General features: G+C 44.4%; 1 protein-coding gene across 2 annotated transcripts in view; it reads left to right on the top strand.

Annotated features, from left to right (window-relative positions):
• PLB1 (phospholipase B1) overlaps positions 1-12985 on the top strand; it is a 136114-nt gene that overhangs the window by 12088 nt on the left and 111041 nt on the right. For both annotated transcript variants that reach the window (XM_014850409.3, XM_070512367.1), the window contains exon 3: positions 12299-12360. In XM_014850409.3, the coding sequence (XP_014705895.3) occupies positions 12299-12360 (62 nt within the window). The remainder of the gene's footprint in view (positions 1-12298; positions 12361-12985) is intronic.

Genomic DNA, 12985 nt, shown 5'->3' with positions numbered 1-12985 from the left:
TTTTATCTTCCACATATGAGTGAAATTATACGGTATTTGGATTTCTGTGTCTGACTTTTTCACTTAGCATAATACCCTCAAGGTCTATCCATGTTGTCACAAATGGCAAGATTGCATCTTTTTTATAGCTGAGTAGTATTCCACTGTGTGTGTGTGTGTGTGTGTGTGTGTGTGTGTGTACCATATATACCATACAAATATATGTACCACATCTTCTTTATCCATTCATCCATCAGTGGGCATTTAGGCTGTTTCCAAGTCTTGGCTATTGTGAATAATGCTGCAATGAACATAGGGGTGCATATATCTTTCTGAATTTATGTTTTCATGTTCTTTGGATAAATACCCAGAAGTGGAATGGCTGGATCAGATGGTTATTCTATTTTTAACTTTGTGAGGTATCTCCATACTGTTTTCCATAGTAGCTACACCAGTTTACATTCCCACCAGCAGTGTATGAGGGTTCTATTTTCTCCACGTCTTCTCCAACACTTGTTATTTCTTGTCTTTTTAATAGCAGCCATTCTGACAGGCATGAGGTGATATCTCCTTGTGGTTTTGATTTGAATTTTCCTAATAATTAGTGATGTTGAACATCTTTTCATGTCCCTGTTGGCCATCTATATATCTTCTTGGGAAAAATGTCTGTTCAGATCCTCTGCTCTTCTTTCCTTTTTGGTGAGGAAGGTTGCCAATTTTCCTCTTTTTTTTTTTTTTTTTTTTTGGCTTGAGGAAGAGTAGCCATGTGCTAACATCTGTGCCAATCTTCCTCTACTTTGCATGTGGGATGCCTCCACAGCATGGCCGATGAGTGGAGTATGTCCGTGCCTGGGATCCTAACCCATGAACTCAGGCCACTGAAGCAGAGCACACGAAACTCCAACCACTTGGCCACAGGGCTGGGCCCCCTCTGCCCAGTTTTTAATTGGGTTTTTTTGTTGTTGTTGAGTTGTGTAAGTTCTTTATATATTTTGTATATTAACTCCCCATTGGTAGGTTGTCTTTTCATTTTGTTGATGGTTTCCTTTGCCTTGCAGAAGGTTTTTAGTTTGATGTAATCCCATTTGTTTAATTTTTCTTTTCTTTCTCTTCCTGAGGAGATAAGATATTCAAAAAGATACTGTTAAGACCAGCGTCAAAGAACATACTGCCTATGTTTTCTTCTAAGAATTTTATGGTTTCGGGTCTTACTTTCAAGTCTTACATTCAATCCATTTTGAGTTAATTTTTGTGATGGTGTAAGATGATGGTCTACTTCCATTTTTAAACGTAGTAGTTTTATAATTTTTATCTGATAATTTCAGTATCCGAAGTCTTTGATCTGTTTCTGCTCTATTTTTTCCTGCTAATTCTTGCTTCTGGATACCTTGTTTCTTTCTGTGCTCGGCTATTTTCTATTGTGTGCTGCTCAGACTCCTTGAAAAATTATTTGTGAGGTTCTTTGAGGCCTAGGATGAAGACATCTGTCTTCAGAGACTGTATAAATGTCATCCTGTCAGGCACTGGGGACATTACCATTCGAGGATCTCTTCAAACTAGACTCATAGTGTGAGGGTCTCTAGAACAGCCCAGCCCCATGCTAAGCACTGTACACATATAACAACTTCCCTTTAAGAAGGATGCACTATTGTCCCCATTTTACAGATGAGAAAACTGAGACTCAAAAATAACCTGCTCAAGGTCATCCAGCTAATAAGTACAGGAGCCAAAATTCAGTCCTGAGTCTGTGTCTGGAGCCAGGGCCTTCTACTACCACCTGCATTACAGTCGAGCCCGAGGGAGGAAAGAATCACAACTGGGCTTTTATTTACACTTTAAAATGGGCTCAACAAACAACACATATGAAAACAGATTCCTGTTCTGAAAGTTTGGGTTTATAACACTAAAATATCATTATCTCCAAACTGCAATTGGCAAAAGCAAATTGGCAATAAATCACTGTTTCTGAAAAAAAATACCATTTTCGCTAGAATTTGATTTTCCTGGAATGGGTCAGAAGTTCCCCAGGAGGTCGTCATGCTAATGAATGAACACTCGTTGCCTTGGCAATGCTCCCATTCCAGGCCTGTCACTGCAAAGTAAACGTGGGAGCTGGGTGAACTCACTGTGTGAGGAAAAGAATACCTCTGTCAGTGTCAGAACAAGTAAAGTCAGTCAGCGTCTGTTTTACAAGGGCCTAGAGTCCTTCCTGGAGGTGGCCAGTCTGGCCTTCTAGAAATACTGTCTTTCCAAATAAGACTAGAAAGCAATGTTGGAGAACTTCTGGGGGCCCAAGTCCTTCCAGTGATTGACAAGAGAGGGCAGGGAGTTGCTGGAGTCTCATATCTAGTTGCTGGCAGAGCCACCCCTGGAACTCTGGTGGGAGTCTCCCTCATCTACGTCAGATGCTTCAATCCCCATCCCACCCCCACTCCAACTCGCACATGCCTCCAAATTCCTACTCGGAGCCGCAAGCACAGGTATGGGATTTTCTCTGGGGGCTCCGGAGTCCTACTTTCCTGGCATGTCATCTGTACCTTGTAGATTTTTAGGACTTTATTGTCAATCATCATTTTCATCAAGTTGCATTTTTGCTACTGTCAGTTAACTGTCGGAGCACCCTTCTAAGAACCGAGGTGGGCTGAGCCTGCCTGGTAGATAATAAACCAGATGTAAGGAACCCTCTGGGGAAAGAGAACTGATCTGCATAAAATCACTGGAGAAGAATTAAGTACCAAAATACGTGCAAGTAGTTATAAGAAAAGCAATAGGATTCAGAGAACTGAGAGATGAATGTGGGTTGAGAAGTTTCACGCGGGCGGTGAAACTCGATTGAGTGCTGAAGGATGAGTGGGGTTGAGAGAAACACAGAGGAGGCAGGAGGGCATGCAAGGGCAGGGAGCAGCATGCCCACAGGTCAAGTGGGGGCTCCACAAGATGGGTTTGAGGAGCTGGGAGCAGGCCTGCCTGACTGGAGTGCAGGGTTGGTGTTGGGGGAGGTGACGAGTTAGATAAAGTGGAATTTTGAAATCCCCAAACGAGAAGAATAGAGATTATCATAGTGTCTTTTGGTTTACAGAGACTTCTAAAATGATTTAGTCCAAATCTTTTATTTTACATTTACAAAAACTGAACGCTACAGAGGTTAAGCGACTGGCCCATGGTCACCCAGCACGCCTAGAATTTGGGTTTGCTGTGGTGGGAAGTAGGGAGCTATTAAAGATTCTTCAGCAGAGGAGTGGCCTAATACAAGTGGTATTTTGGGCAAGGTGAGTCTGCTAGCTTCAGACATGAAAAGTCATGAGTTGGAAGAGGCAACACACTGGTGAATCAGTGTGCCTCACTCCTAGAAAGAGGCCCAGCAGGGAGTTTGCTGTGCTCTGGGAAGGCCGAGTGCTTTTCTCTTGCCTTAGGTAGCCATTTGCTCTTCATTCTTGCATCTCAGTGAGAAATAGTGGTCCTCAGGCAATGCGCCCTTCTTCATGCCAGAACCTTCCAGTTGTCTCTGGAAGGAAACCTTCCTAATGGGGGAGACTGTGAGGGCTCCACACAGTTCCCTGAGATTCCCCTCCTATTGGAGCTCACTAATCGTTGCTACTGCCCCTATCCAGCTTTAGGGCTCCCTGGTCCCCTTTAAAGTTCTGACCCATGGTGGCCAAGGCAAAGCTGGAGCTGCGAGTGATGGTGGAAGATACTAGTATAAGAGGGATCAGGGCTCTGGCCTGCCATCGCCAAGGTACCACTTGTTCACCTTCATCCTGGGACTCTCTTCTTCAGGTTGTTCCTTCTTGGCTCCGGTTCTGCCTCGATTGTCCCCATGAGGAAGTTGAGGAAAATACAATCTAAAAGCAGAGCATTCCTTGTCTGAGGTCATACAATGAGCCAAGGGCAAAATCTCAAGAAACTTTGAATATGCTCTCTCCTGTTAGGATGCTCCTGAGAGCCTTCTTCCCTCTCTTGGGGCACAGAGTGTATGATGCTTGATATTGGAAGAGCATCGGGATAGAGACAGGAGGGCGCACTGGTCTCTGCTTGGAATGGAATCCGTAATGGGTGCTGGTGTCTCCCTGTGGTCCTCAGCACAGGACATGGAATAGTTAGAGAATGGTAGTTTGGGAATTTCCAAATTGTCTCTGATGATTTTTGTAATCTCATCAGACTAGAAGTTATGTCTACCAAAAGGTCATGATGGTATTAATCCTACAGCATTCATTGGCATTCTGATAATGACTCTAGATTGACTGATGGGTAAGGGCAGCTGGAAACACTGGTCTTGTAGACATGGCAAAAGAATAGGTTTCCATGTGCTGGGAATTCAGCCTATAGAACAATGCACATAACAAGCCTTTTTGTAACTTTCTTCTAAAAAGACTGGTCCCAAGGAAAGCATTCCAGACTAGGTTAAGGAGAATCAAGTTCCACACATGGCTCTTTTAGTAACTTGCTGAGTGGTCTTTGGCAAGTGTGCTAACCTCTGTGGGTCTTAGTTTCCTGAGGTATTAAATGAGATGACCTCAAACATCCGCCCACATGGGCCATTCTAGAATTCTAAGACAAACATTCAGAGGTCAGTCTAGCTACCCCAGAAAAGTTTTCTGGCCCTCAGTGTCACTTTCCACTGACTGTGGCATGTGACTGCCCAGGCATCACACTGACGGGACGCTAACATACACGCTCCTTGGAGCACCAGGAATTCTGGTGCTGGAGCAGCAGCCATCGTGACTCATGGTTTCTGACTCAGCACCTACAGGTAGTCACGTGCAGTGCCTGCTCACAGGTCAACAGCAGCATCCCACAGGCCCTGGGTGTGAATGGGAATGAAGTGCTGCATGAGTGACAGATAAAGCCCCAAAGACTTGCTTACAATCCCCAAGAGCACAGGGGACAAACACCGGCCGACTTGGAGCCTCTCCTTCCCAGCTCACCAGGACCACCCCTGCTGAGTGGATGGCAGTGCTGACACGAGGCCTGCCCTACCCTTGTTGATGTGGTCTGTCTGAGCTGGTGGAAGTCGCCCAGCCTCTCTGAGCCTGTGAAAATGCCAACAGGGTCATAAATCCTGCCTCTAGTTACCCTTTAGAGATGCTGTGAGGATGTTACACTTTTCAAAGAGCCCAAGAATTTAATGCACGCTGAAGAGTGGCCTCAATTCCACATGTGTTGGCCTTGACAGTCCTCCCCACTGCCCAGGGCAAGCTCCTGCCTTTCATCCAGGGAGACAGGTCACCCGTAGCGTGTGCACAGCCCTCTCCTAGTGACACAGCACTTTCCTGTTCTTTGATCCTCACAACAACCCCATCAAGAAGGCAGGGAAGCCAGTCTTATCCCCATTTTATAGATGAAGAAGTCAAGGTTCAGAGAGATTAAGGCTTGATCCAGGTCACAAATGGCTGTCTTTCCTCAGGGCAGGGACAGGGGTGGAAAATTGTGCTCCAGACACAGTATAATTGGAAAAACATAAAGGAAATCTACTAATAGTGCATGAGCTGTTTTGATTTTGCTTTTGAAATCACCCTACCTACCCCTGGCCAGTTGTTAGGCTAACACAGCTGAATTTTCTTGAAGAGTCAGGGCCCTTGACCTCGGAGCATGGAAGCACATGAACATCACTCAAAGGGCTTTTTTTTTTTTTTTTTTTTTAAGATTTTATTTTTTCCTTTTTCTCCTCAAAGCCCCCCGGTACATAGTTGTATATTCTTCGATGTGGGTCCTTCTAGTTGTGGCATGTGGGACGCTGCCTCAGCGTGGTTTGATGAGCAGTGTCATGTCCGCGCCCAGGATTCGAACCAACGAAACACTGGGCCGCCTGCAGCGGAGCGCGCGAACTTAACCGCTCGGCCATGGGGCCAGCCCCTCAAAGGGCTTTTAAAAGCTGCTGGTGCCCAGCATACTCAAGCCCCAGCCCAGCCCAGCCCAAGCAAATCTGAGCGTCTGTGTGTGGGGGCTGGGCAGCAGGTGACGGGTTGAAAGCACTGCTGCAGAAGGTGCTTCCCTAAGGGAGACTTGTGTGTGACCCAACCCAGCCAAGGCCTGATGCTCCGGTGGCCTTTTGTTGATTCCAGGACCCAAGTGGTCACAGCTCTGTCCAACTTGGATGACTAATCTCAGCCAAACCTGTTTCTCACAGTGTGCACAGATGTCTTTCTCCTTCATTCTCATCAGGATGGAAAAATACAGGGTTTTTCTCCCTTACTGAGCTGGGACTTTTTAAGGGAGTTCTCGGCCGTACATAGATCCACGAGCTTGAGGCTAAAACAACCTTCCGAAAGGGAAGAATTCCCCTAGGATCCTGTGGTTGGGGCTTAATCATGCCACAGGTGCTTTGACAATTTCTTCCACAATGCCTTGGGGTGCTGTGGGAATAAGCAAGAATTTTCTTCCCATTTACCTGGGGGGAAGCAGAGAACTGGAATGAGGGCCCAAGTCACTCCCGGAGTCAGTGGCGACAGGACCCAGGGGTCCTAAGTTTTCATCTGGGTCTTCAGGTCTAACTACTTCACATTTAGATTCCAGGCACAGCCTCTTTGTGGTACCCCAAGGCAGTTATCATCAAGTTAAAACCATGAACTTCTGAGCATTTAGTTAGATGAGGAAATCCCAGAATGTTGAGACTGGAAGGATCTGAAAGACAGTCTATGCCGACTACCTCCTTGATGCTGAACTCATAATAGTGTAACTACCAATTACTGCACCCTCACCACGTACATCGGACGCTGTGCTGCGTGTATGAGCACTGAACCCTCACAGCGACTCCATGAGGCAGAGATTATCAACCTCATCTTATTTATTTATTTATTTATTTAAAGATTGGCACCTGAGCTAACATCTGGTGCCAATCTTTTTTTCTTCTTCTTCTTCTCCCCAAAGCCCCCCAGTACATAGTTGTATATTCTAGTTGTAGGTCCTTCTGGTTGTTCAACCTCACTTTATGGGTGAGGAAACAGGCTTGACAAGATTGATAAGATCAAGAGTGTCCAAAGTCCTAACATCTGCCCAGTGTGTGTGCCACACGGCACCATGATCCTCAGCCTCTGCTTGGACCATCGCCCTGGGCGGCCCTTTCTTGTCTGAGTAGCTCCACTGTTCTACCAAGGGGCAACCTGTCTCCACTGTTCCAGTCCTGGTTTGGGGGCCACATGGAAGAAGGCCAGGCCTTCAGATACTGAAGGAGGTTCTCATATACCCCTCAGGTTCTCTTTTCTCATCTTCCCAACTGTGTTTAAATATGATATCTGACTATTTATTGTTTAATGTGTCCTACCTGTTCTATGATCTTTTCTCCTCCTTTTTTGCCTTCTTTTGGATTCCATTTTATTGTTTCAGTTCTACCACCCTGCCCTGCCCAACATTAGCTTGCTGATTATATGCTGTTTGTTATTTTGGCATTAAGATTGTAACATGCATCCTTGACTTACTAAAGTCTAATATAAATCAGTGCTTTTATCACTTCCCACATCAAGGAAAGACCTTCTCAGAACAGTGTAACTCCATTTACTCCAAGTCCATACACACAGCAAGGTGTTACACATATTTTAAACCCCACGCCATATTTTTATTGTTTATATTGGGGTTGGCAAACTTTTTCTGGAAAGGGCCATTTGGTAAATATTTTAGGTTTTGTGGCTCATGTGTTACCTCTATCATGTATTCTTCGTTTGTTCGTTTTAATAACCTTTAAAAACGTGAAAACCATTCCTACCTGGAGAGCCATACAAAAATAGGCTGTGGGCTGTTTTATAGAGTCAATATTATTTTGGATTTATCTATATATCTATTCTTTCTCTACTTCACCCTTCTTATATTGCCATGCTTCCATCTGGGGTCATTTCCTTTTAGCATTTTGAATGTGTCACTCCACTGCCTTCTTTGTTTCCCATGATAAGTCAGTCGTTAATCATGATGTTGGTTTCCTGTATGTGAAAAGTTGTTTTTCTCCTGCTGTCTTCAAGATTTTTTCCTTGGCTTTAGAACTACACATAGACACGTCAATTATTATAGTTGATATGTCTAGATAAAATTCTCTTTGTGTTTTCCCTACCTAAAGTTTTGGGGTTTTTTCCTAGCTTCTTTGATCTGTGACTCAATATTTTTCATGAAACATGGGAAGTTTTCAGTCATTATTTCTTCAAATCTTCTTCTGCCTTTTTCTCTCTCTGCTTCTTCAGGACTCATATTACTTGTATGTTTGTATGCTTGGCAGTATCCACAGATCTCTGAGCCTCTGTTTATTTTCCTCCCATCTTTTTCCTCTGGATTTTTCAGGAATGTGCTTTCTATAGCTCTATCTCTAAGTTTACTGATTCTTTTTTCTGCCACCTCAAGTCTGTTCTGAGCTACCCAGCAAATATTCCATTTCAATTATTGTACTTTTCAACTCTGGAATTTCCTTTTTTTAATATGTGTATATATAGCCTCTATTTATTGAAACATTAGTCTTCATGCTTTTCTTTTATTATTTGAACATATATAACAGCTGCTTTGAAGACTTTGCCTGCAAAATCCAACATCTGGACTGACTCAGAACTGGTTTCCATTGACTGCTTTTTTCCTGAGTATGGGACTCACTTTTCAGTCTCACGGCATGTCTAGTAACTTTTGGTTGAAAACTGGACTTGTTTAATAAAATTTAGCAATTCTGAATTCTGTCCTATTTTTCTGAGGGTGTTTGGTTTGTTTTATAGTAACTTGCCTGCACTTAAACTGTGGAATCTGTCTCTCTCATGGTGTGCAGCCACTGTGGTCTTTGCTCAGTTTTTTAAGTCTTATTTTAATTTTTTTAACCCGGCCTCCTAGGAGTCACCCCTGGATCTGCACAGTTTAGTGATCAGTAGTGATTTGGGCAGAAGATGTGCTCAAACACCGTGAGCCTGTAAGGCTCTGTTGATTGAGCTGTGTGTAGGCTGGGGAATGAACACGAAGTTGCGGCCAATTCTCAACTTTCTCTTAGCTTTAATCTGACATGGGGCTCTTTCCGGTCTTCGCAGCACATGCATAGATTCCCAGTCAGCCAGGAAGATGTAAAGAGCATGCCTCAGCCCTTCTCTTTTCCTGGATTGCCTCATTAAATATCTGATTGGTTCACCTCTCACCCCAACTGGAAACCAAACATCGGGCTAGCAAAGCCGTGGCTATTCCCCATTTATTCCACATTAGTCTACCACTTCTCACTGGTCTATTATCTGTTTTGTTTTTTTCCTCTCTCTTGGTTTTTGATTATTTGGTGTTGTCTCCTGATAATTTTTTTAAATTGAAATCCAGTCATTATATATAAAAAATTTGAGAGATAATTTTATGTTCTGGGATGGTGCCATCTTCCTCCTAAAGGCTTTACTTTTTTGCTTTTGGCAGGCAGCTGGGTTGGGGCAGATCACCTTAACCTAAGCAAGAATCAAACCAATTAAAGCAGGGCTTCAGTCCTTTTAGAAGCTGGTCTGTTTCAAGTTTATCCATGTGCCAAGGGACTAGCTCTTTGAAGTGCCGACTGAAAGCCTGGGATGCTTACCAGGGCCCCTCCTCTTGGATGGGCATGAACTCCAGTATTTTCCTCCAGCTCCATGGAACTGCCTGAAGTCTGCACAGCACATTAGCCTCTTACCTGCTGATTTCTGTTGAACATGATTTGGCAAATGCTTCAAGAGTAAAAACAGCACTGAATGTTGGGCTCACTCTCTTCGCTTCTCTTGTCTCCGGCTCTTGACACCCAAGTTCTTGCTACCTTTAAGGCTCTCAACAGATACACACACACACACACACACACACACACGTGGAAATGCATAATAGAATGTCTGTAGAATCAAAAATAAGGCCTTGAAGATTCCATAACAGAGGCAGGAAAAGATGTAGGAATCCATTGATAATCTTCAAAAAACAGCCTCTTTTGAGCCCCTTTCAAACCTTTTAGATCTAGAATCAGCAGATAGGAGCTCTCAACCCAGCCCCACCTCTCTAAAGAAAAATTTTAACTTTTGCTGCTATAAAATTATACTAGTAACGACATCCGTATCCCTGGATTGTTTTGATAATGAAACGACGGTACCTTTCATCAAAATTAACATATTTCAACATGTATTTTGTGCAGGCACTGGGCTAGATCTTCTGCTGTATTGATTTTTTAAATGTTATAAACAATATAGAATGCTGAGTATATTTGCTGTCATAAAAATCTTTTTTAAGAAAACTGCTATTTAAAGCAGGGGACCAAAGGCTTTCTTTGAGGAGCAATCTTATATTTCTCCCAGGCTTGGAGCCTGGAGGACTAGATGACATTTCTCAAAGATGAGGGGACAGTTGGCACCCAGCAGCTGTGTTCCTCTACCTGTGAAGGTCCCAGCAAAGCCCCATGAGGAGCTATGGCAGCTGCAGCCAGCCTGGGAATCTAGAAGTCAATCTCAGGCATTCTTGGGGCTGAGGGCTATTGAGAGACGCCATCCTCCTATTTCACCCTGATGACCTCTTCGGTACCAGTCTAGATCAGGGACTGGCTGGTAAACTATCGCCCGTGGGCCATATCCAGACTGCCACCTGTTTTTGCATGATCTGTAAGCTAAGAATGATTTTTGCATTTTTAGATTCAGTTTTTTATGTGCATGTCCAGTTGTTCCAGCGCTATTTGTTGAAAAGACTGTCTTTTCTTCATTGTATTGCCTTTGCTCTTTTGTTAAAGAATATACCATAATAGCATCAAATCTCTGCCCTGGTAATTCACCCACCCCACCACTCTCAGAGTGACAATCATCTTAGAATACATCCTAATGCTCGTCTCTTCAAAGATGGGTCATGGCTCCCTGTTGGTCATGGGATAGCCTGGCATTTGCAGCCCCGCAGCCCAGCTGCTGTCTGTTCATGCAGCCTCATCTACCTTGCCCAACCCTCCCTGCCCTTCAGTTACAAACCCTGTGCCCCAGCCTTTTTCAGTGTTCCTTCTTGTCCACACCTCTGCACCTTCCCATCATGTGGCTCTTTCTGCCCAGAAAGCTTTCTGCTGGGAATTTCAGAAGGGTCGCTGAGGTCTGGAGGAGGTCACAGCCATCATTCCTGTTATGAGCTCCAACCTGGAAATCAGTGCCTGATCTCGCAGTGGGTATGAAATGGAAATATATTCTTGCTCGTCCTGAAATGCCCAATAAATTCTTTTCCGGGTCAACAAGTAAAGCTGCCAAAGAAGGCAGGGGTAGAAGAGAAATCAAGCCTCCCTTTGCATTGCCTAATGCCGTTTGGGGGTTCTCGAATGGTGTGCCCTTACAAGGAGTGTGCACCTGGGCAGAGAACTGGGCGGGGAGAAGCCAGAGGAAGGCAGGGACTCGGATCTCTGATTACATATCAGTCTCATCAATGTGTCATGAAGCTGTTGAAGTAAGCATCAAGATTACGTAACAATATGAAAAATGCTTACAGTACAACATTAAAGGGAGCTCACAGGATACACAATTGCATCCACATTGATTCAACTGAACCAGAAGTGTGTCGCAACAGAGCCTGGTGGTGGACATGAGACTGTGAACAACGTGAACAAATGAAACCGCTTTGGGTTGTAGGGGTAATGGCACTGTGGGCAATTTTTTGGTTCTTTATTTAGAGTGCTGTTAATTGTACTACGGTATTATTTGTATATTTAAAAGGCCAAATGTGTTATGGGAAAACTCATTGACTCAGACACTTAAAATGAGTCTATTTTGTCATATGTAAATTATATTTTTAAAAAGTAAAAAAATTTAAATGTTTTAAAAGTGGACCTAAAGTAAGCTGGACGAGGATAGCATCTTTGTGGTCTCTCTACCTGCCTCCTCTTCCCCTTCGCCTGCGTTCAGGGAGACCCCTCAACACAATCCCTGTCCAGCTATTGTGAATGGTCGCGGCTGCCGGAAATCCAATGATTAGCTCTTCTCCTAAGCTCACATCACCCTTCAGACTATCCTGGAACGTCCTGTGTCTTCACCGCTTTGTCCTGCCTTGCCAAACAACAACAGCTCTTTGTCCAACATTACCTTCCTCAAGAGTTCTGCCTTTTGCTAAGGAAACAGTAAAGGAATCTATGACAACGTTCCTATGCATGATATAGGGTTATTGCTGACCCCTCCCAGATAACACTTTTGCTTCTGAACCTGGGGATTCTGCCCTAATTGGCTGCATTAATGGAAGCACAGTGTCCCAAACAATGGAGGTGATAGTTGGAAGAATAGAATTTGGGCTTTCCTAACACAAAGGATGTTACTGAGCTGGGCATATATAGGTAGGGCTGGGAGGAAGGGCATGAAAGCTACAAATCTGGGTGGGCGTTAATTCCAGCTAAATAACCTGAACTATTTTTGCTTTCTTTTAGGGACCACCCAGGCCCATACTTCTCCTGGAGAAAACACATTGGAAGAGCAGTTATGGCCAGAGGTGAGGATTTTGCCCTCATGGGAGGAAGTGGGATTCTCTTCTAGTGGGTAAATTCAAGTCTTGATGCAAGTTGGCAGGTCCCTCCCTGAGGCCTTGAGGGAATGGTCTGAATGAACAGCTTCCCCCAGGGACTGTCGGCTGCCTGGCAGGGCAGAGACAGCATAACTGTGTCTCCTGAAATTTGGGGCTCATCATCCCTGCAGACCGAGCGGGCGGTTCCCAGAAGTGTCCCAAGAGAGTTACAAATGGGCTTATTATCTCTGTGAACCTTGAAGCAGATGCCGTGAGTTATCTGAAGGCATCTGGGTGAGGTCTTCCCAGAACATCCACAAGATAAGAGTTGAGAGTAAATGCTTTATCTCTGTCTGCAATCGGTAATTCAAGAGAAATTAACTTGTGTCTTCTTATGATGGCGAACGTGGTCAGGCTCCTGATTTACTGCACATTTTCCCCTGTTGGAGCATTTCCCCTTCCACTCTCAATTCTGGGGAGAAAACGTGATCTCCCTTCCCAAAGCCTTCCATGTGGTTCACAGAAGCTGAGGCTGCTCTGGACTCACGAGCATCTGAGGTGGCCCGAGTAGTCTTGAGGACCGGGCACTGCTCACCCAGTCCCTCCTCTGCTG

This window comes from Equus asinus, chromosome 6 (assembly GCF_041296235.1).
Source record: "Equus asinus isolate D_3611 breed Donkey chromosome 6, EquAss-T2T_v2, whole genome shotgun sequence".
Classification (NCBI taxonomy): domain Eukaryota; kingdom Metazoa; phylum Chordata; class Mammalia; order Perissodactyla; family Equidae; genus Equus; species Equus asinus.
This window is presented reverse-complemented; position numbering and strand designations above follow the sequence as displayed.